The 25,180-nt window shown below is 44.0% G+C and overlaps 1 protein-coding gene across 1 annotated transcript in view; it reads left to right on the forward strand.

Annotated features, from left to right (window-relative positions):
- Window positions 1-921: 921 nt before the first annotated feature.
- LOC149285030 (uncharacterized) overlaps window positions 922-25,180 on the forward strand; it is a 76,183-nt gene continuing 51,924 nt past the window's right edge. The window contains exon 1 of the mRNA XM_089495884.1: window positions 922-960. Coding sequence (XP_089352010.1) covers window positions 922-960 — 39 coding nt within the window. The remainder of the gene's footprint in view (window positions 961-25,180) is intronic.

Here is a 25,180-nt window from a genome sequence, read left to right on the forward strand (position 1 = left end):
GACACGGAGAAATGTAAGGTACTGCATTAAGGGCAGGAAAATGAAACGCACAGATACAGGATGGGGGGCAACTGGCTGAATGAAAATGGATCTAGGACTTCAAGTAGACCACAAGCTGAATATGAGACAACAGTGCAATGCAGCAGCTAAAAAGGCCAATGCGATTTTTGGCTGCATCAATAGAAGTATAGCGTCTAGATCAAGGGAAGTAATAGCGCCACTCTATTCTGCTCTGGTCAGGCCCCACCTGGAATACTGTGTCCAGTTCTGGGCCCCACAATTCAAAAATGATGTTGTGAAACTGGAGCATGTCCAAAGGAGTCCGACTGAAATGGTGAAGGGTCTGGAAACCATGCACTATGAGGAAAGACTCAAGGAGCTGGGGATGTTTAGTCTGGAGAAGAGAAATTTAAGAGGTAATATGACAGCCCTGTTTAAATATTTGAAGGAATGTCATATTGAGGAGGGAGCAAGCTTGTTTCCTGCTGCTCCAGAGAATAGGACCTGGAACAATGGATGCGAGCTCCAGGAAAAGCGATTCCACTTCAACATTAGGAGGAATTAACTGTCATACTCCTTCCTAGGAGTGTGGAGGATTCTCCTTCCCTGGACGACTTTAAACAGAAGCTGGATGGCCATCTGTCGGCGATGCTTTGATTGAGAGTTCCTGCATGGCAGGGGGTGGACTGGATGGTGCTAGTGGTCTCTTCCAGCTCTAGGACTCTATGAGTCTATGATTCTGAGATCACAATGGGACAGTCTCAATGCTTCAGCCTGAGGTTGCAAAGGGCTACTTTAAATAGTTCAGGTAAAGAGCTCCACCTTGAAGTCACAACAGTTTCATCTCAATCCTTCAGGTAAGGAGCACCAGCCTGAACTCATAATAGTCCCGTCTCAATCCTTCAGGCAAGGAGAATCAGCATGAGGTTGCAAGAGGCCAATGTCAGTCCTTCAGGTAAGGTAAGGAGCACAGGCCTTGACTCACAATAGTCTCGTCCCAATCCTTCAGGTAAGGAGCATGAGCCTGAAGTTACAATGGGCCAGTCTATAGACTTCAGGAAAGAAGCCACAGCCTAAAGTCCCAATAGGCCAGTCTCAATGATTCAGGTAAGGAGCATCAGCCTGAGATCCCAATGGGGCAGTCTGGATCCTTTAGGCAAGGAGTCTCAGTCGGAGGTCGCAATGGACCAGTCTCAGTTCTTCAGGCAACCTCCTTTTCTGGGAGAGATTTTGACTTCCAGTTTTGTGCAAACATTATTCTAGCTAAGGTTGTCCTATAAAACAGCGCCTTCCCATATTTATTGTCCAAATTTTCTTCAAACATCCTTAATAAATAATATTCTGGTTTTAGTTATTATTATTATTATGTTTGTATTATTATGTTGGTATTATTATTATTAAGATTCAATGTAGTTTGCAGTCAATGAAGGCATTTTGGAGGCAATGATGGGGGCTGCAGGGTCTCCTGTAGGGAGGCAGATTTGGGGGCTGGAGCAAGTAAGGCCCTCCTCCTCCTCCTCCTGCCTCTTCCCCTTCAGTCCTTATTCTCACAGAAGAACCCAACTGGGGAGGCCCCCATGGAGGCCCCCACCTTCCCTTCCCTTCCCTACCAAGGCAGAAAGGCTCCTCTGGCTGCCAGGCCTCCTTCTCTCTCTTGGGAGGCTCCGGGGGTCTATGTTCAGAGGGGAACCAAAGGGTCTGTGTGTGTGAATATACATTGGCCTCTTTTCAGGTAAGAGAGGACCATCTCTCTTTTTGAAGCTCTTTCCACTCTCCTCTCCCAAAACAGAAAGAAACAAAGGCCCGTTCCAGACGCACCTTGGCTCCGCCCCCAGTACATACTAGGGGTTGGCCGAGGACGCAGTGTCCAATCAGGCCTCACCCCTAATACGTACTGAGGACGTCAAAATGGCAGCGCCCTATAAACATGGGCGCCGCCATTTTGATGTGCCGGATGCTTAGTGTCCGAACGTTGCGGCGCGGATGTGATACTGCAAGTGAAATTTACATTGGCCTTACCTCAGAGGCTTGCTGATATCAATATCACCATTCAAGAACCAAAAACACACAGAAAAGGCACTTTGGAAAGTCACACTCTCTCGGCTTCAGAAACAGTGCGTGCATGCCTCTCAAGCTGACTCATATCATCATCACCACACTATCACTGTCAAAACAAGGGAGACTTGTTAGCATTAAAAGCACCCAAAACACACTTTAGAAGGTGACTCTCTCTTGGCTTTCAGAAACAGTGCCTGCATACCTCTCAAACTGACTCATATCATCATCATCATCATCATCATCATCATCATCATCATCATCACCACCACATCTCTGGGAGGGAGAAAATTAGTCTGGCCCAGCTCCATCAGGGCTAGGCTGAAGAAAGAGGCTCCTCCCTCCATAACTGTCATCTTTTCCAGCGGTGAAGGTGGAGCCATCCTTTATAAGGGTTGGTTCCCTCTGTTCGCTCCAATCAGGTAGGACTGGAACCCATTCCCCTTGTTGCCCAGTCTAGTTCCTGCCTTCGCTCCATCGGGTCGCTTTTCCCAGACTACCTTCTTTTTCTTTCTCTTCATTCACTTTAAAAACAAAAAACCCTTTTCCCTCTCCTTTCCCCATCTTCCTCTCTCCTATGGAGCAGGATAGACATGGAATGGAGGAGATGGACAGCCCTGGGACATCTGCCAAGGGCCCCTGCAGCACAGAGAGAGCTGGCACAGACTTCTGGCACGCGGCCTGGAGGCTGCGGGGCGCAGCCGGAGGAGGGATATCCCTCGTCTCTGCGCACTAATGCGCCCGGCCACTACGACCTGTCCCGATATCAGGAGGGAGTGGCTTGCATGGAGGACTCCAGTAATGTGAGTAACTCCGCAATGCGCGGCTGCGTTTCACCCCAACCACTCCCGCCAGAATTGGCTAGACTGGTATCTGCCCTGGCCGCAGCCATTTCTTCTTCCCTGTCCTCCCCGAATAGGGAGACTTGCCTTTTAAAAGAGCCCCTGTTAGTTACTCCCAGGGACTCCGACTCCGAGGGCAACAGGCTTCCTGGGCAGTCTAACAGGGCCAGAGAGTCCTCATCCTTCTCCCCTGCCTCACCTCCATCCAGGGATGCCATTCCCTTATCTGAAAGGGGTAAATGTGCGCCCAAACCCTTTGTGGCTGGCAAATTCAAATTCAGATCAAAAAAGGGAGGGAAACAGACTTCATCCCTTGATGGCCCTGCTCACTCTAAGCTTAAACACAAGCGTAGACTGCCATCTAGAGTCAAGTCCTCTAAGTCTAAGAAAATGAGACACTCCTCTAGGATGAGGCCTTTCCAGATCCCAGCCCACTCCTGCCTCTGAATCAGAGGAAGGAGAGTGGTCTGATGATGATGAAGCTGTTGAGCCTTCTTCATCTTCATCTTCTAGACCAGTGATGGCGAACCTATGACACACGTGCCAGAGGTGGCACTCAGAGCCTTTTCTGTGGGCATATGTGCCGTCGCCCCAGCACAGAGTTTGCCAGAGTTTGTTACTAGAAAGCCAGAGGGACACGGCACTTTGAAATTAATAAGTGGGTTTTGGGTTGCAGTTTGGGCACTCGGCCTCTAAAAGGTTCACCATCACTGTTCTAGACTTTTCTGTGCTGACAATTTTCCTGTTTTGTTAAGGAAGGCCATTAAAGTCCTTGAGTTGGATACAAAACCACCGACTCCTCACCAAGAGGAGACTGACCTTTCCAAGGGCAAAAAAGATTCCTTTCCTGTATCTTCCCCGGATAGGGATGAGGTGCCCTTCCCATCTGAATTCATGAGAGTGCTTAAGGAGGAATGGTCAAAACCGGCAACTGTTAGACCTAATCCCTCCATGATTCGTTCGGACTGAAGGGATCAGAGAGGGTTACGAAAAGGATTTGCCAGGTGCATAATCCCCACCTAGTTGGATGTTTCAGTCACTCCTTTGGGGATATTTGTCTAAACTATTTATTTATTGTGCTCCCCTTTTTCAAAAGGAGAGGCAAAGCTGCAACTCAAGGTGCGGCAGCCATTTGGATTAAGACAGCAAGTCCAAAGAACAAAGGCCTGCTGCTTCTGCTCCAGTCTGCCTCTGTTAAGACAAAACAAAATATTAACTGTGATCTCAATTATATATATATATATATATATATATATATATATATATATGGCATATATATATATATATATATATATATATATATATGGCTTTGCTTCGCGAACAAAGATCATGAAGGACTCATCCCGCGCTTTGCACAAGCGCAGTGGTGACTAAAAAGGCCAATCCGGGATAAACAGGTCCGGTTGCAGAAGTCACAGCGGAAAGTCTCCTCGGGTGATGTTTCCAGGTTGCGGTTCTTTCTGCGTCATCGTTTCTCTTAGACTTTTTGGGTCTGATGATCTATTATTATTACTGTGTTTGTATTTATGTTATTATTGTATAAGACAGTTACTATATTGGTATTTAATGACACCTCGGTGCAATTAAAGCTGGAGGATCCTGATCTTCCTCAAGGGAAGGATGTTGCTCCCCCCTCCAAACCTGGGCCTTCAACACCAAATACTCCATTTTCATACAGATTTTATGAAGGTCATAAGGCCTCCATAGCTTGTTATTGTGAGACCAAATCCAATAGCTCTGTGTGTGTGTGTGTGTGTATATATATAGATATAGATATAGATATAGTTACAGCTCACCTCAATTTGTTATGGGAATCTACAGATCCCACTTGTGGTTACCATAGTTTATGCTCAATAAAAGTTGTCTCTCCTATTTTCATTTTTTCTAGAGCTATAACAGCGCTTGTTAGAAACAAACAAACAAAAACACTTAAGGTCAGAAAATAAAGTTCTGCCAGAACATTTACAAATGGTTTAAGATAGTGGCTATTCAGGAGACACTAGCCAAAATGTGATTTGATACAATTCGAAATCACAACTGGTTTAGTTCCATTACAAAGACAGATTTGAGCAAAGAACTGACACATAGATGTCCATTATGAACAAAATTTGACATTTCCAGCTCTTACTGGGACAAATTGTTTAAATAAAGTCTCTTGGCTGAGACTAAGGATAACAAAAAGACCTTACCATCTTTTATTTTTTAAAAAGGTTATTTCCTGTAATACATTCCTCTAATGAAGAATGAAAACAGGGTCCCGACTTTCCTGTATTGTCTAAATATGACAATGGGGAGCCTTTAGAGATCAAGATGGCTCTGATGGCAGGGACTCCATCTTCTGACTGAGCATTATGCAGCATTACTACACAATGCGGTTAAGATTTTTAATTAACATTTTCGAGGCCACCCCTTTACTCCAATTAGTCTACAAGAAACTGTCTTGGTTTGCCACAAGGCAAAGGAGACTTTTCTTAGACCAGGGCCTTCAATCCTAGAGACACTCTTCAGAGCTGTCTTCACAAAGGTATCAGGTAAGAGTGGACTAAACCTGCCACATTACACCTAAATCCGCCAGACAGGATCAAAACAATTCAAGATACCATCACAAAAGTCCATTAACAAAAGTCCTTCAGCAGACCTTCTCCTAGCGAGGCTTCAGGGTCTAATGAGTACAGCATCTCAATGCGTCCCTTGGGCTCGTTTTTCACTCCCGCGAGTTACAATGGTTGACTCTGCCTTACCAAAAATACATAACTCACCGAATCTACAAACAGATTCCAGTCCCCTACAGAGTCAAACGCTCGCTGACATGGTGGACATCTCATCACATCCGACGGGGATGCTTGTTTCTACCCCCTCCACGAGTCTTGATCACAACCGATGCCAGTCTGAGGGGCTCAGGGACGATGGAACCAGTCCGAAAGAACTCACAGCATAAACTGGCTTGAACTGAGGGCCGTAAGGCTGGCACTTCTGGCCTTTGCTCAATACTTAAAAAAACATAACAGTCCTGGTCCACACAGACAACATGACAACAAAGTCACATCTAAATTGACAAGGCGGGACCAGGTTGTTGTCGTTAATGAAGGAAACAACCATTCTTCATTGGGCAGAAGTCAACCTGTTGTCCATCAAGGCAGAACACATAAAAGGAAAACTAAACACAAGGGCCGATTGGTTGAGCAGGTTAGACATAAACCAAGTGGAGTGACACCTCCACCCAAAAGCGTTCAACCTCATAACTCAAAGGTTTGAGACGCCGTTGGTAGACCTATTTGCATCTCCAATAAACAACCAAGTCCCCAGGTTCTTCTCAAGGTTTAGGACTCAGGGAGCAGAACAGATCGATGCCCTCCACTCCCCTTGGCCAAGAGGTCATCTGTATGCATTTCCACCGACGGCAATGATATCACGATGCCTCCAAAAGCTAAGAAGCTAAAAGTCATAGATCATTCTTGTGGCTCCTCATTGGCCAAGAAGGGTGTGTTTTCCAGAGATGTCTCAACTGGCCCAGGACCACTTCCGTCTTCCACTACGCAAAGACCTCCTATCACAAGGTCAAGTAAGATCCAAGGTGGCTAAACCTTCACACGTGAAAATTGAAAGGCAGCTCTTAATAAAAGATGGCCTTTCTCCCCGGGTGGTTGATACTATCATTCAGTCTCGTAGATATTCTACTCCTAGGATTTACTAATATTCCTATCGATCCTCTTCCGATTGGTGTACCTCCAACAATACTTCACCCTCGACAGTCTCAGTCGACGCTCTATTCCTATACCTTCAACATGGCCTTGATAAAGGGCTCAGACACAATACCTTGAAGAGACAGGTTTCCGCTATTGGGTTGTCACTCCCACCAAAATCATCATCCAAATTGTCTAACCACATTTATGTTAAAAAGTTTTTGAGAGCAGCTGCTCACATTAAACCGCCTACATTACATAGATATCCTAACTGGGATCTTCACATTGTTCTTCAGCCCTTTGAATCACTAAAGTTTCTGACTTGGAAGACTCTTTTCCTCACAGCTATCACTTCGATCCGAAGGATCTCTGAACTAGGAGCCCTTTCAACCAGACAAGAGTTATGCATATTCAGGAAATACTCTGTTTTGCTTCGTCTAGATCCTTCCTTTATGCCTAAGGTTAATACGATCTTTCATAGATCTCAAGAGGTTATCTTACCCTCCTTTGTTCCAGATCCGAAAAAACAAGCTGAGAAGACATGGCATACCCTAGATGTACGCAGGGCCTTACGCATTTATATCAAACGCACCAGGACTTGGCAAAAATCAGATCATTTATTTGTGTCATTCAACAACACTTACCTGGACAGAAAGGTCTCTTCATCTACATTGTCCAGATGGATCCGTTCTTGTGTTTCCAAGTGTTATGCAATTTCAAAAACAACTCTTCATGGAAAAGTCACTGCTCATTCCACTCATAATGCCACCATGTCCGCTGCCCTGGCCACAAACGCCCCGTTGTCCGATATTTGTAGGGCAGCCACTTGGTCTTCTCCGCCAAGATTTATCCGTCACTACCGTATTGACACCTTCCAATCGGCTGAGGCTTCTTTCGGTCCTGCCCTCCCGAGACTGAGGATTGTTTCCCGGTACTGGGGGGACCAGTTATACACTTAAAGGTTAGTTGTGGAACAAACTCCCCCGGAGTGTAGTGGAGTCTCCTTCCTTGGAGGTCTTCAAGCAGAGGCTGGATGGCCATCTGTCGGGGATGCTTTGATTGTGATTTCCTGCATGGCAGAATGGGGTTGGACTGGATGGCCCTTGTGATCCCTTCCAACTCTACGATTCTATGTTATAGGATCTAGGTTTGTTTTTAATTAATATTAGATCCTTTGTTGTTTGATAGCCATTGAGAATGTGTTATTAGACATCCCTCTGCTTGGCTATTCCACTGACTGGGCAAAAAGAGGCATGGGTTCCCCAAAATTCACACCCAAAATTATAGGTCTTACCTGATTGGAACGAACAGAGGGAACTAACCCTTATGAAGGATGTCTCCGCCTTCAACGCTGAAAACAAACATCTCACAAGGTAAGCCAATGTTCGTTTTTGGCCTGGGAGGGAGGGAATGAGTCTGGCCCAGCTCCATCAGGGCTAGGCTGAAGAAAGAGGCTCCTCCCTCCACAACTGTCATCTTTTGCCCTGGGAGGGAGGGAATTAGTCTGGCCCAGCTCCATCAGGGCTAGGCTGAAGAAGAAGAGCCCTCCCTCCGGTCCATCTGCCTTGGTCCAGGCCTCAGAGGGAGAGAAGAATGCTGGACCTGATCCCCTCCTCCCCTCACCATTCCCTTCTCCTTTTGTGTCGTGTCTTTTAGATTGTAAGCCTGAGGGCAGGGAACCATCTATTATCCCCTCTGTTGTAAGCCGCCCGGATTCCCAGTGATTGGGCGGCATATAAATAAATCATATTATTATTATTCAATTATTCAGGCAAAGAGCATCAGCCTTTGGTCACAATGGGTCAGTCTCAGTTCTTCAGGAATAGAGTTTCAGCCTGAAGTCACAATGGGCCACTCTCAATCCTTCAGGGAAATAACCTCAGCCTGAGATCACAATGCAACAGTCTCAACGCATCAGGTAAGGATCATTAATTATCATAGAGGGAACAAGGCAAAGAGTGCAAGGACCCAACAGTGGGAGGCAAAAAATCTTACACAGGCAGCAAGTAAAGTGGATGGACATGGTCTGTGAAGTCTCTACAGTGATGCACAGAGCATGGGAAAAAAGCAAGATGAATTTGAACTCCTAGTATAACAAAGCAGATATGATATAATAGTCATCACTGAAACCTGGTGGGATGAGTTTCATGATTGGAATGTAGAAATAGAGGGGTATAACCTTTTTGAGAAACAGGCCAAACAGGAAAGGAGGAGGAATAGCATTATATGTCAGAGATATTTACATCAGTGAAGAGATCCAGGACGTCAATCCTGGAAGCCAGGTAGAGAGCATCTGGATAAAAATTAAAGGGGAGGGAAACAACAAGGATGTTACGGTGGGAGTCTACTACAGACCCCCATGTCAGACTGAGGAGTTGGATGATATCTTTCTAGAACAGATGACCACACACTCAGAAAGGAGAGATGTAGTAGTGATGGGCGACTTCATCTATCCTGATATTTGCTGGAAGTCAAACTCAACCAAATCCTCAAGGCCTAGTAAATTCCTCACTTGCCTCAAAGACAATTTCATGGTCCAAAAGGTGGAAGAGGCAACAAGGGGGTCAGCTATTTTGGATCTGATCCTAACCAACAAGGATGACTTGGTTAATGGGGTGCAAGTGGTGGGATCCTTAGGTGGAAGTGACCATGTTCTCCTGGAGTTTGTTATACAATGGAAAGGAGAAGCCAGGCAGAGTCAGACACGCATTCTAGACTTTAGGAGAGCGGATTTCAGTAAACTTAGAGAAGTATTGAGGGTGATCCTATGGTCAGAAATACTAAAAGAGAAGGGAGTTCAGGATGGATGGAAGTTTCTCAAAAGGGAGATACTGAAGGCACAATTTCAAACAGTTCCAATGAGGAAGAAAAATGGGAGATGTCTCAATAAACCAGGATGGATGACTAAGGAACTTTCAACAGAGCTAAGTTTGAAACGGAACATGTATAAAAAATGGAAAAAGGGGGAAATCACCAAAGGGGAATTCAAACAAATAGCAGGCATGTGCAGGGGTAAAGTCAGAAAAGCTAACGCGCAGAATGAACTCTGGCTTGCTAGAGAGGTTAAAAAGAATAAAAAGGGCTTTTTTGGATATGTCCGCAGCAAAAGGAAGAAGAAGGAAACGGTAGGGCCAAACGGTAGGAGAAGATGGCAAAATGCTAACAGAAGACAGAGAAAAGGCAGAATTACTCCTTCTTTGCCTCAGTCTTCTCAGAAAAAGGAAAAGGGTGCTCAACCTGAGGATAATGGAGCAGAGGACAGAATAGGGGAATTTCAGCACAGAATAAGTAAAGAGATAATAGAGGAACACCTTGTTAATCTAAATGAATTTAAGTCTCCAGGACCAGATGAACTCCATCCAAGGGTATTAAAAGAACTGGCAAATGTAATATCGGAGCCATTGGCAATAATCTTTGAGAACTCCTTGAGAACAGGAGAAATCCCAGCAGACTGAAGGAGGGCAAACATTGTCCCCATCTTCAAAAAGGGGAAAAAAGAGGATCCCAAGAATTATCATCCAGTCAGTCTGACATCAATACCAGGAAAGATTCTGGAGCAGATCATTAAGGAGACAGTCTGTGAACATCTAGAAAACAATGCCATAATCACAAAAAGTCAACACGGGTTTCAGAGGAAGAAGTCATGCCAGACAAACCTGATCTCTTTTTTTGATTTAGTCCGTGAGCTGCTTTTTCTACCAGCTTCGTAGGTGAAGGGAATGCTGTGGATATAGTATATCTTGATTTCAGTAAGGCTTTTGACAGGGTTCCCCATGACATTCTTGCAAACAAGCTTGTAAAATGTGGGCTAGACAACGTAACTGTTACATGGATTTGTAATTGGTTGACCGGCCGAACCGAAAGCGTTTTCAACAATTGCTCTTTTCATCCTGGAGAGAAGTGACCAGGAGTCCGTCCTGGGCCCAATGCTAATCAACATCTTTATCAACAGCTTGGATGACAGAATCAGGGGCATACTCATCAAATTTGCAGATGTCACCAAATTAGGAGGAATAGCTAATACTCCAGAGGACAAGATCAAAATTAAAAATGACCTGAATAGACTAGAAAGCTGGGCCAAAGCTAACAAAATGAAATTCAATATGGAGAAATGTAAGGTACTGCACTTAGGACGGAAAAATAAAATGCACAGATATAGGATGGGGAACACCCGGCTGAATGAAACTACGTGTGAAAGGGATCTAGGAGTCCAAGTAGACCACAAGTTGAATGTGAGTCAACAATGCGATGCGGCAGCTAACAAGTCAAATGCAATTTTAGCCTGCATCAATAGAAGTATAGTGTCTAGATGAAGGGAAGTAATAGTCCCACTCTATTCTGCTCTGGTCAGGCCCCACCTGGAATATTGTGTCCAGTTCTGGGCACCACAATTCAAAAAGGATGTTGAGAAACTAGAGCACGTCCAAAGGAGGGTGACTAAAATGGTGGAGGATTTGGAAATCACAATGGGAGTCTCAATGCTTCAGGCAAGGAGCATCAGACTGAAGTCACAATGGGACAGTCTCAATGCTTCAGGCAATGAGCATCAGACTGAAGTCACAATGGGACAGTCCCAGTGCTTCAGGGAAAGAGCATCAGCTGCCCTTGGTTCGCCTCTGACATCTTCCTCCTCCACATCTTTAAGTTGGGCACCATCCACTTCATAAGGTCCTTTAATTCCTTTATGTCTTCCTCCATTCGATAAACGTCTACCTGAGGTTCTTCTATCCTGGGGCAACTATCAACTGACTCCCCCATTGCCAGGACCCAGGCTGTCTCTCTGCCCCCCGACGGCCTTCCTTTCCCCAGTCTGGGGCCGGAAACCCAAATCCTCCAGTGGTGGCCTGGATGGTGTGAGCTTCAGGAGGTTTCCCAGTCTTGGGCTTGGCCCCTAGTTCCTCTGAAGAAGGCACCTGCTCCTCCACCACCGGGATCTCCAGAACCACCGGGTTCTCTAAGAACTCTTCTTCTTCCTGGCTCTCCATTGGAGTTAAAACTGTGAGACTTTGCAAACTGCAATATCTGGAGTCAGTCCTGTGCTCAAAAAATCAAGCTCATTTGAAACAAAAGAAGCTTTATTGATGAATCCAGGCAGAAACATCCATTAACACCTTTTTGCAAAGTCTGAAGTCCAAAGGCACTTGCTCCCTTCTTAACCCACTCAACCCCTCCCTAAGCAAGCCCCCAATTCCCAAGCTAAAGCAACACAAGCGGAGGGTGCATAAATACCAAGGTTGTGTATACTTAGAATCATAGAATCATAGAATCGTAGAGTTGGAAGAGACCGCAAGGGCCATCCAGTCCAACCCCCTGCCATGCAGGAAATCCAAATCAAAGCATCCCTGACAGATGGCCATCCAGCCTCTGTTTAAAGACCTCCAAGGAAGGAGACTCCACTACACTCTGAGGGAGTGCATTCCACTGTCGAACAGCCCTTACTGTCAGGAAGTTCCTCCTAATGTTCAGGTGGAATCTCTTTTCCTGTAGCTTGCATCCATTGTTCCGGGTCCTGTTCTCTGGAGCAGCAGAAAACAAGCTTGCTTACTTCCCTTCTCCCAGACAGCCTCACCTTGAAGAGCGGTGTTTCCAAGCCAGCTTCACTCCTCCTTGATAGCCAGTCTACAGCTACAACCCCATCCCTCTCTCCATACGCCCTCCTTCATCTAAAAGCCACTCCATCTGTCCTTCTATCATTTTCCATTAGTGCTTTCTATACCCATCACTCTACACTACCTACTATGAACTACCACTGTAACTCCTACTTTAATAACCAAACCCTAATATTTTTACCCTTAATGACAGAACTCTTATACACTAGTTCTGACACACAATGGACCAGTCTCTTGCAAGTAACATCAGCCTGCGGTTGCAATGGGCCAGTCTCAATCCTTCAGGTAAAGAGCACCACCCTGAAGTCACAATAGTGCTATCTCAATGTGTAGTTTTGTAATTACAAAACTCCTTATTCAGGCAAAGAGCATCAGACTGAAGTCAAAATGGGCCAGTCTCAATCTCTCAGGCAATGAGAATCAGCCTCAGGTTGCAATGCGCCAATCTCAATCCTTTAGGTAAGCAGCATCAGTCTCACGTTGCAATGGTCACGTCTCAAACCTTCAGGTAAGCAGCATTAGCCTAAATTCACATTGGTCCCATCTCATTGCTGCAGGCAAGGAGCATCAGCCTTAGGTCGCAATGGGCCAGTCTCATTCAGGTAAACAGCACCAGCTTGAAGTCACAATATGTCATGAATCCATTTATTCATTCATTTATTCATTTAGGGATACATGCCATAAGGGTTATAGGTTTAGATTTAGATTAGAGTTGAAATAGATGAGATTTATGGTAGGTTACAATAATAAGTTTTAATATGTGCTTTAATAGAAGATACTAGAAAGAGGTAGAGAGATCATGGCTAAAGAATCTGTCATCTTAAAATAATCTGTCATGTTAAGATAACTGTCATCCTTCGGCCTGGGAGGGAGAGAATAGGCTGGCCCAGCTCCACCAGGGCTAGCCTGAAGATAGAAGCTCCTCCCTCCATAACTGTTATCCTTCGGCTTGAGAGGGAGAGAATAGGCTGGCCCAGCTCCATCAGGGCTAGCCTGAAGATAGAAGCTCCTCCCTCCATAACTGTTATCCTTCGGCTTGAGAGGGAGAGAATAGGCTGGCCCAATTCCATCAGGGCTAGCCTGAAGATAGAGGCTCCTCCCTCCATAACCGTCATCCTTCGGCCTGGGACAGAGGGAATAGGCTGGCCCAGCTCCACCAGGGCTAGCCTGAAGATAGAGGCTCCTCCCTCCATAACTGTTATCCTTCGGCTTGAGAGGGAGAGAATAGGCTGGCCCAACTCCATCAGGGCTACCCTGAAGATAGAGGCTCCTCCCTCCATAACTGTCATCCTTCGGCCTGGGAGGGAGTGAATAGGTTGGTCCAGCTCCACCAGGGCTAGCCTGAAGATAGAGGCTCCTCCCTTCATAACTGTCATCCTTTGGCCGGGGAGGGAGGGAATAGGCTGGCCCGACTCCACCAGGGCTAGCCTGAAGAAGAAGAAGAGCCCTCCCTCTAGTCCATCTGCCTTGGTCCAGGCCTCAGAGGGAGAGAAGAACTGCTGGACCTGATCCCCTCCCCTCCTCACCATTCCCTTCTCCTTTTGTGTCCTGTCTTTTAGATTGTAAGCCTGAGGGCAGGGAACCGTCTTATTAAAAATAATGATTGTAAGCAGCTCTGAGAGCCATTAGGGCTGAAGGGCGGGGTATAAATAACGTAAATAATAATAATAGAGAATCTGCTTGTTTGCAAGGATTGGAATGTGTGGGAATCATACTTCTAACATAGGCTTGAGTTTAAAAGACTGGTCTCTGTAAAAGGAGGGGGAACCTAGAGAGTTATTGGTATTTTTATACTGTATTATGGGTTTATGCTTATTATATTTTCACATGGTATCATATTAGATTGGGATTGATGGGGATATATATACATTGTTAAGCCATAATGTTAATGAAAACTGTTGTGTGGCTGAGTTCTGTGGTCCAAGGCCACAGGTGCAGTGGTTGAGAAAAGGCACATGAGAGCTTCGTTGCTTTTAGAAATGCTGCCAGAATCCAGGATGGGAGGACACTGCGCAGAAAAGGGCGGGAGAACGCTGTGCGGGAAAGGGCTATCCAATTAATTAGCTTTATTGGTAAATAGAGTGGGGTGGATTCATATGGTTATAAAAGGGGTATCTTTATACTTTCATTCTTGACAAAAAAGTCATTTCCATTAATTCTTCTTCAATAAAAGCTATTCCTTTTTCAAAGTACTGGCTTTTGTGTTGAAAGACGGGCTGCACTTAGGACCCTGACAGATATCTCTCTCCCCTTCCATTCACCCTGCTTTCCCAAAAGGGCTGGAGAGCAGACCAAACCAACCACAGAACCTTTCCCTGCTCTTGTGTAATGCCAGGTCAGTCAAAAATAAAACGCACATAGTCCATGATCTCCTACTGGACCAAGAGGCTTGACCTGGCTTGTTTCATGGAGACCTGGCTGGGTGATGATAGCTCAGCCACCTGGGATCAGGCCTTACCAGCCGGGTTCTCCATCAGTGAGCAGGTAAAGGGATTGCCTTTGGTCCATGAAGACAATCTTGCCTTGAGCAGGATACCTATCCATATGATGGACCACATCGAATGTATTTACCTCAGCTTAAAGACTAGGGAAAGACTGGTGATTCTCTTGGCCTACTTCGGCCGGTTCCTTAACAAACTCCCTAGCCAAGCTGACACAACTGGTCTCTGAGCTGCTGCTGGAGTCGCCTAGGCTTTTGGTCCTGGCCGACCACAACATCCCTCTCAAAGCCCCTTCTCAGCATGCGCATGGATTGCCAGGGCCCAGATGCTGCTGCTTATTCCGCTAAGGCCTTTGTGGGAAAGGAAGGTATGTGCCGGGGGTTCAGCAGCCTCCCCTTCCTTCCCTCCTTTCTTCCTTTGAGGAGACTGCAATGGAGCCCAAGATGCAGAGCTGGACTCAGGAGGGAAATGCAAGAAAGGAAGGCTCTGCTTTGTAAATCAAGCTCTCTTTGTGTATCCTGTGTATTTGTGTGTATGTGTGTTTGCCTCTGCTGTTCTTATGGCTGGGAATGGAGGTGAGGACTGAGGAGAAAAGAAAGGTTCAGTTTTGTGCAAATGCAGAACTTCTGTGCATTAAAGAATCCAGTGTGTTGAAATAGCAAAGAACTTTATTGAGAACACAGAGTCAGAACTGCCCACTGCAAGCCCCAAAGCCTCTTCCAATCCTAGCCCCCACCTCCAGTTCCCACAGTCTATGCCCCACAGGAAACAAGGTCCCCTTTGCCACCCCCAGAAACTAGCCCTTTCTGTTAATACAAGCCTCCAACTTTCTTCAGCCAACATCCCACACATTGCAAAAGCTATCATTCCCATAACTATTCTAGACAGCTGCAACAAATCCCAGCTCCCCATCTAGATAACCTATACCACAACCCACAACCCCCAGCCAAATTCACAACCCAAAGCAACTATCTATACTATTAACAATTAAAATCTAAACTTAACAAATTACAACAGACATATGGACAGACAAACCTTACAAACACAATCACAAGGGCCTTTTCTTGGCAACACTGAATTAAATATATATATATATATATATATATATATATATATATTTGTTATTGACAAAAATAATGTTAGTTTACTCCTGAGATTTGTGTGGCTTCTCTTCTTTGTGTACTCTCTGATGTCTCACTTGTTGTGACTTCTGAGAGAAACATTTGCCACACTGCTGGCATTTGTATGGCTTCTCTCCTGTGTGGACTCTCTGATGTGTCACTAAGTGTACTTTCAAAGAAAAACATTTCCCACAATGCTGGCATTTGTACGGCTTTTCTCCTGTGTGGATTCTCTGATGTCTTACTAAGTCTCCCTTGAAAGAAAAACATTTCTGACAATGCTGGCATTTGTATGGCTTCTCTCCTGTGTGGACTCTCTGATGTGTCACTATATGTGACTTCCGAGAAAAACATTTCCCACAATGCTGGCATTTGTATGGCTTCTCTCCTGTGTGGACTCTCTGATGTGTCACTATATGTGACTTCCGAGAAAAACATTTCCCACAATGCTGGCATTTGTTTGGGTTCTCTCCTGTGTGGACTCTGAGATGCTTGACAAGGACTGACTTGTAAGCAAAATGTTTCCCACAGTGCTGGCATTTATGTGACTTCTTTCTTGTGTGAACTCTCTCATGACTGACAGGTTCTTCTGTAAACAAGGAAAATGACAGACAAGACAAGCGTTAAGAGAGGAAGATGTTACCCCAAGATTTAGCCCCACGTTCTTCCCTCCCTATTTCAGGTTAAATTAATAAAGTTGGTGTGAGTGACCCTGTTCTGGATGCCCCCAAATCCATATCATGATTGTATCCTTACTCACAGGAGCTAGCAAAGAAGAGATTGAGGGAACTTTCATGAGCAATTCAGTGAAATCAGAGAGTCAGGCAGTTGAAAAATATTCCATTAAATATTTGCAAAAATACTTTGATTGACAGGTGGCATCATTTCCTGTGAGACTGCCATAGAGTCCTGAGTCAGAGCCCAAGGCATGATGCAAGCTAACTGCAAAGGACACTTCATGCTGTTTGGCACCAGAAGATACCAATACAGTATACAGCTCACGTGCGGATTGGTGTGGATTGGATAAGAGATGTGTGTACAAGAGATGGTGAAGTTGATGGAAGTCAGAGAGGAGAGTTTGCAAATATTTGTATTATTTTGCAACTCAAGATAGAAAACCTCCAAGGATTTTGATTAAATCAACTATGTTTGTGTCTTATTTTTAAATGAAAAGTTGTCAGTGCATTGCCAATATCTATATCTGGATATTTGCTTCTGTGCTCTGCTATGTTATTGTTGAGCTGCATCTGGGAGTGTCACCCTCAGATTGTGCTGTATATTGGCTTGTGAACGCAATCGAAATTCAGAGCCAAGAAGGATCAAGAGCCAGTGTGCTAATCCTTTTTGTCTGAGATATTTGCACCAAGCACCCATTTCAAATGCCTTTGGAGTTCTCTGTGCTTCCAGGCCTGGTATAGTTGGGCTGAATCCTGAGGTCGCTCTTGCCCCAACCAAACTATATGTCTGCTTTCAGCTAAGTACCAAAGTCCCCTAAAAGCATAGCTCTTGCGGGTGACCTCCCCAGACTCCAGCATTTTGGGTAACAAATGACCTCTGGAATCAACCATGGAACTAAGCAAGCTCAGGTAGGAAAAGAAACATTAAAGAAAAAGCAGGTTTTGTGTCCCTCTTTCCTCGCTTTATAGATTGTCTGAAAACAAAGATTTGAACCGATTATCAGAGGTTCTCTCAAACTAGTTCTTAAAATCTGTCAGGTTCATGACTGCCTCTCAATCCCCAAGGCCCCTCTCCTTTGGTGTCTCTCCAATAGTGCCTCACTAAAGTACAAATTCAAATATTCTACAGGATGTTGCTATCACAATTAAACTGTGCTTGAAAGGGATCTAGGACTCCTAGCAGACCACAAGCTGAACATGGGGCATCAGTCTGATGCTGCAGCTACAAAGGCCCATGTGATTCTAGGCTGCATCAATACAAGAATGGTTTCTACATCAAGGGAAGTAATAGTGTCTCTATTTTGCTTTGGTCAGGCCTCACTTGGAATAATCCTGTGTCCAGTTCTGGGCCCCACAATTCAAAAAGGATGTTGACAAATTGGAGCATGTCAAAGGAGGGCAACCAAAGTGGTGAAGGGTCTGGAAACCATAATGCTCTATGAGGAGCAGCTTATAGAACTGGTTATGTTTAGCATGGAGAAAAGAAGATAAAGAGTGGATATGATATCCATGTTTAAATATTTGAAAGGATGTCATGTTGCGCAAGGAGCAGGCTTGCTTTTTGCTGACACAGAGAAAAGGAGACACCACAATGGATGCAAGCCATAGAGAAAGAGGTTCCACCTAAACATTAGGAGGAACTTCGTGACAGTGGAATATACTCCCTTAGAGTTTGGTGGAGTCCTCTTCTTTGGAGGTCTTTAAAGAGAGGCTGGATAGCCATCTCTTGGGGGTGATTTGAATGTGTATTCCTGCATGGCAGAAGGGGGTTCAACTGGATGGCCCTTGTGGTCTGTTCCAACTCTATGACTCTATAATTCTAGTGGAACCATAGCAACATGATAATATAGTATGAAAGGGCCCTCAGTCTTTATAGAAAGAGCAATGGATTCAGGTTCCTTACCTACAGAAGCCACATTCTCATAATTGTCCATCATTACATAATTGTACAAAAGTTTCTGTTTCTTCGTCAACAGATTCCATTCATCCTCTGAGAAATATACTGCCACATCTGCAAAGGTAACCTGAAAAAGAAAATAGCCCTCATCCAGAGAGTGACTAAACAAAAGGGGAGGAAAGCACATGGTGCATCCCAAATATTAGTATTTCATCCCATCAGAATTCAGTCCAGGAAATAAACTTTCATTTCTGTTAGCTAGCAAAAAGCTACTGCCTTTGAGCTCAGTTTGTCTTGAATCCTTTCAATATAATATACAATATTATAAAAAATATAATTTAGGCCATGGCTGGGATACTGAGGATGGATTAGGATACTGACATTCCCAACACATATAGTACATTTAGCCACAAAAGAATATGGTGCATTTAGCCATTTCTTGCCAAATTTCAGAGGCAAATGTCATTTTAAAAAACAGTTCTGGGGAGCACTCTGGACTTGAGGGCCACTGGGCCCATCCTCAGTTTAGATCCAGAGATGGTCTCCCATATCCCCAACATTTCACAGACAGGAAAAGCAAGGGACTTGTGGACAAGCAACATCAGAAGGTGGTGAGGATGGCCAAGGTTGTTTATGACGCAGATCACACAAGCTATGAAGGGCACAGCAGTTTGCTTTTGACTCAGCCTCCTGGCAAGGGAAGACTCTGGCAACTTATCTCCTCTCCTCTCCCCCCTTTTGAGTTGATGGGGTGCAAACTCCTTGGAAGTCATTTTTCAGCAACCCAAGAGAGCTCAGGAGAAGGGGGAAAGTGGGAGGAGAGAGAAACCTACACTTTTGAAAGCCCCTGAAAAAGTGGGGAGACAGAGGATTAACCAGGACTTTCTCTGCCAAACTGGGACAATATGTTCTCCACTTGCTTTCATGAGCTGCCCCAGCAGTGACACAAATGAAACTAATAGTCAGAATGGCCACTCACCAAAGAGTTGTACTTCGCCAGCCTCTTTCTCTTGGAGCCCAACTCCTTCCGCTTGGCCTCTGTGTTGGCCATTAGGTGGGAAGGGGGGGGGGTCCTGGTGGCCCTGCACTTGGGTCTCTTTCAGCAAAATATGCCCCAAAGCTGTATACAAGGAGGCCAAGATGAAGTCCCTGAGAAAAGAGACTAGGGTTAGGCTTGATTTGTCAAGAAATCCTGCATCACTCAGAGACACAGAGAACAGCATGCTGCTGCTGAGATACGCAGGTGACATATGCCTCCTTTGGGCCAATGCAGAGGTGGATATCCCCTTCCTCCCTCTTCACCAAACAAAGCCCCATGGACCTAGCATAGATTCACTGCAGCTCCCCTACACAACAGATACTCCATGTTAAAACGCTTTTAACGTTGCTATGTTATGCAGCACATGAGGCAACACGTTAACGTATGGCGCCAGATTCTCCACCTTGACTGTAGTCAGTAGCTTATGAGCTGAAGAAACACCTGTCGCTTTCTCACTGAGCAAAGAGACACTGTAATCTTCTCTCAGATGAGGCTTTTATTCCTATAAGAAGTTCCACTGTGTACAACACTATATACATCGACACCCTCCACCATCCACACCAGTAACAACCCACTCTGAGGCACACACTGTCTGACTCTTCCTCAGTGACAGTTGAGAATGACAGTTGACAGTTGCATCAACATTCCAATGATGCACTGTTTAAATGCTGACACATCTAACTGCCACTAGAGCTGTCAATGACTTCCACAACAGCTCCACCTAGTGGCCACATGCATGTCATTTCCTCAGACCTGTTCACCATGGTCCTGACACTCCATGCCTTGTGAGAGTGGAGGGGGGTCAGGGGATGGGGAATTGGAGAGGACCCTGGCTCCTGAGCATACGCAGAGGCCTCTGGGGGAGAAGCCACAGGGAGAAATCTCCTGGTTGTAACTTATTTTTACTATTAGTAGTAGTAGCATTAGTATTATTACATTTTATTTATTTATAAAGACATGGAAAGACGTATTTATAAAGAGTATCTCAGTGAGTCTCTATATTAGAGCATCAGGAAAGATTTCAGGTGTTGTTAAGGTTTGGAAATGCTGTTTGGGGTCCCTTCTGACTTTGGAGCCCTTTCATCCTCCATTTTGGGTTCCCTGACAGCCTCAAACTGCCAACTGCCAAACATTCAGGCAGAGGCAGCCATTTTGTGTTCTAGCAGCCATTTTGTGTTCTGGCGGCCATTTTGTGCTGCTGTTCCGGAACCTTCTCTGAGGCTTCAGTTGAACAGAGGCTCCTCTTTCTCTCCTGAGGCTCCAGAGTCAGAAGGAGGCCAGGTTCCTTGGGCCAAAAGGAAGGAAGTGTGTCTCTTTGTGTGTCTTTTGTGCCTCTTTTCTGAGAGGGTTTTCTTATTACACAGCTCTGCTCCTTCTGGGGAACAAGAGTTTTAAAAGAGATCAGAAATGGGGAAGATAGTTTTAATACAAGCCTTATTCTTATTCTTCCAAACATTGGGATTTGGCTTCTAAGAGGAGGATTGCCCCCCAAAAGGCCAAAAGTGGCTCCTTTGGCAGGTTTTAAAAGTCTCCTCAGTTTCCTTATTAAGAGACTTTCAGGAAAGAAGAAAGGAGTCAGACCAGACCATCTCATATTATGACCAAATAAACATAGAAACAAACAAGAACAACAAAAATAAGGATTAGAAAGATAAGCAGACTGCTTTTATTAAAAAAAAAAAAAAAGCAAAACCATTTTTAACAGGATAAAAAATCAAATTGGGTGCTTCTATCCTTTATAACCAACTCAGCCTGTATCTGCACTTCAGAAATAATCTGGTTGGAAACCACTTTTTTTCTTTTCTAATTTATTTATAAACAATCCTTTACAAACAAAAATGAAAAAAAACATACCAAGACATTTGCATAACAAATACAGCTACAACAACAAAAAAGTACAAATACCTATAACATAGACATACAACATGAAATAAATAACATCTTGATATACAAAACTGTCAGAAATGTACTAAAAGATGACCCTTTTATTTAATTTACTTAAATTCCTACAAGGTATCGATACGTGTTAAACCTCTAATGTTCAAGTAGACTTTCCATATGAAATCTGGGACTTTAAATTAAAAATTGGTATTACAAAATAAATCAACGCGTGGCCAATCTGCTTTAGTTTTATCAACTGATTTATCCCTCATGATTGTGGTTAAAATGTCCAATCCCTTTGCTTCTCTTAGTTTAATTATCCACTCCTCTATTTTAGGAATTTGGATGTTTTTCCAATACTGTGAGTGACCATCTACAAAATTAGTCTGGGAAATCTTTTAGCTACTTCCTTTTTCAGTTTACATGTCATATTGAGCAAAAAGATCAAAGGGTTTAAAGGTATTTCTTCCTGTAAATGCCATCAAAGAAAATGCCATCAAAGAAAACCATTATCCTGAAACATGGAAACAAGCTAATATAACTTTGCTGTTAAGAGAAGATAGAGATGCAACTGAGGTAAAGAGCTATAAGCTAATTTCCTTATTAGATATGGATTATAAATTGTTTTCTATGATTTTGGCCCATAGACTCAAAAAAGTTCTTAAAGACTGGATTCATAAGGACCAATCAGGATTTCTCCCTCACAGAAAACTCAGTGATAACATACGAAACATCATAAATATAACTGAATATTTTGAAAGGCACAACGGAAATAAAACTTGCACTTATCTTTCTCGATTTAGAAAAGTCCTTCGATAACATAGGATGGGATATGTTATTCGCAACACTTGAAAATGTAAATAGGAGCTTCTTATTATAGATAGATAAAGGCAATGTATAAACATCAAATAGCCAAACTAATTGTTAACTATAAAGAAACAGAGGAATTTAAGATTTCTAAAGGTAAATGGCAAGCTTTCCCACTTTCACCCCTTTTGTTCATTCTGCTCCTTGAAGCACTGAATAATAGGATAAGATTACAAAATAAGATCAATGGAATAAAAATAAATAAAACTAATGTTAAAATGAGAGTCTTCTCAGACGACATTTGTATTCCCTGGAGAACCCAGAAAAGAGCACAAGGCAATTGATGGATGTAATAGTGGAATTGGAATATGTTTCAGGACTAAAAGTAAACAGAGACAAAACAACATTAATAACAAAAAATATAGGTAAAAGGAAGAACAAATCCTGGAAGAAATTAGTGGATTAAAAGTGGGAAAGAAAGTTAAATATCTAGGAATAAATTTAACAAATAAAAACTCATATCTATTTCACAATACCTATGAGACACATGGAATGAGATCAGAAAAGACCTAGAAAAATGGGGGAAATTACACTTATCGCTATTAGGAAAAATATCACTGATCCAAATGAGTTTCCTTCCTGAAATACTGTTTCTGTTTCAAGCGATTCCCATCATCCAGAATGAAAATCCATTGAATCTATGGCAAAAGGAAATCTCAAAATTTATTTGGAATTAAAATAAAAGGCCCAGGATAGAAAGGAAAATACTTTGTGATGACAAAAGTAGAGGAGGGCTGGGTTTACCAAACTTAAAACTTTATTTTGCTGCTTGTTGTTTAGTTTGGATTAGAGAATGGTTTATGTCAGAGAATGAACAATTATATCTGGAGGGTGAACATTTAAGATTTGGGTGGCATGGATACCTAATTTACGGTAAAGAGAAAGTTCATAAAGAAAGCACAAATCATTTTGTAAGAAAAGCTCTATTGAAGATCTGGGGGAAAACAAGTGTAGAATATGTCCAAAAATACCTTTATGGTGTTTGCCGCATGAGGCTCTTTTCGGGAGGAAAAGTATCCAGAAAACTAAATGGTTAAGATAGAAGGATGTCCTGAAAGAATCGCAAGGAAAACTAGAGATCAAAACACAAGAAGAACCTAAAGAATCTGGCCTAGATTGTCCCTGGTCTCTTTATCATCAAATGAGGGAAAGGTTTAAAATAGATGTGAAATTAGAAGGAATACAAAATGAAAAGTGGGAATTGTGGAAGCCATGCTCCATGGTCATTCCATGCCTGATGAGAGTGTTGGGTGCGAGGCATTGGAGAAGCATCCAGCTGTGTTTCTCTAGCCAGAAGCCAAAGGAAGGCATTCTCCTCTGAGGGCCACTGGGGAGGTCAGGAGGTTTCAGCAGATGATGCGCTCCTTTCACATCTGGCTACAGGGACATAGCCAGGGTCCTCTCCAATTCCCCATCCCCTGACCCCCCTCCACTCTCACAAGGCATGGAGTGTCAGGACCATGGTGAACAGGTCTGAGGAAATGACATGCATGTGGCCACTAGGTGGAGCTGTTGTGGAAGTCATTGACAGCTCTAGTGGCAGTTAGATGTCTCAGCACTTAAACAGTGCATCATTGGAATGTTGATGCAACTGTCAGCTGTCATTCTCAACTGTCACTGAGGAAGAGTCAGACAGTGTGTGCCTCAGAGTGGGTTGTTACTGGTGTGGATGGTGGAGGGTGTCGATGTATATAGTGTTGTACACAGTGGAACTTCTGATATGAATAAAAGCCTCATCTGAGAGAAGATTACAGTGTCTCTCTGCTCATTGAGAAAGAGACAGGTGTTTCTTCAGCTCACAAGCTACTGACTACAGTCAAGGTGGAGAATCTGGTGCCATACATTAACATGTTGCCTCACGTGCTGCGCAACATAGCAACGTCAAAAGCGTTTTAACATGGAGTATCTGCTGTGTAGGGGAGCTGCAGTGAAGTTATGCTAGGTCCATGGGACTTTGTTTGCTGAAGAGGGAGGAAGGGGATGCCCACCTCTGCATTGGCCCAAAGGAGGCATATGTCACCTGTGTATCTCACCAGCAGCATGCTGTTCTCTGTGTCTTTGAGTGATGCAGGATTTCTTGACAAATCAAGCCTAACCCTAGTCTCTTTTCTCAGGAACGTCATCTTGGCCTCCTTGTATACAGCTTTGGGGCATATTTTACTGGAAGAGACCCAAGTGCAGGGCCACCAGGACCCCTTCCCACCTAATGGCCAACACAGAGGCCAAGCGGAGGGAGTTGGGCTCCAAGAGAAAGAGGCTGGCGAAGTACAACTCTTTGGTGAGTGGCCATTCTGATATTAGTTTCATTTGTGTCATTGTTGGGCCAGCTCATGAAAGCAAGTGGAGAACATATTGTCCCAGTTTGGCAGAGAAAGTTCAGGTTAATCCTCTGTCACCCTACTTTTTCAGATGCTTTCAAAAATATCCCGTTTTCTCTCTCCTCCAGCCACTTTCCTCCTTCTCCTGAACTCATTTCAGTTGCTGCAAAATGACTTCCAAGGAGTTTGCACCCCATCAACTCAAAAGGGGGGAGAGGAGAGGAGATAAGTTGCCAGGGTCTTCCCTTGCCAGGAGGGTGAGGCAAAAGCAAACTGCTGTGCCCTTCATAGCTTGTGTGATCTTCCCAATAAATAACTTTGGCCATCCTCACCACCTTCTGGTGTTGCTTGTCCACATGTGCCTTGCTTTTTCGGTCTGTGAAATGTTGGGGATATGGGAGACCATCTCTGGATCTAAACTGAGGATGGGCCCAGTGGCCCTCAAGTCCAGAGTGCTCCCCAGAACTGTTTTTTAAAATGACATTTGCCTCCGAAATTTGGCAAGAAATGGCTAAATGCACCATAATTCTTTTGTGGCTAAATAGAATGTATGTGTTTGGATAGTCAGTATCCTAATCCATCCTCAATAGCTGAACCATGGCCTAAATTATATTTTTATTATATTGTAGATTATATTGAAAGGATTCAGGAGAAACATCTCAAAGGCAGTAGCTTTTTTCTGCTTGACGGCATTTAAAGTTTATTTCCTGGACTGAATTCTGAAGCGATCAAATAATATTTGGATGCACC

Source organism: Sceloporus occidentalis, unplaced genomic scaffold, assembly GCF_023333645.1.
Source record: "Sceloporus occidentalis isolate IW3139 unplaced genomic scaffold, rSceOcc1.0.p SCAF_86, whole genome shotgun sequence".
NCBI lineage: Eukaryota > Metazoa > Chordata > Lepidosauria > Squamata > Phrynosomatidae > Sceloporus > Sceloporus occidentalis.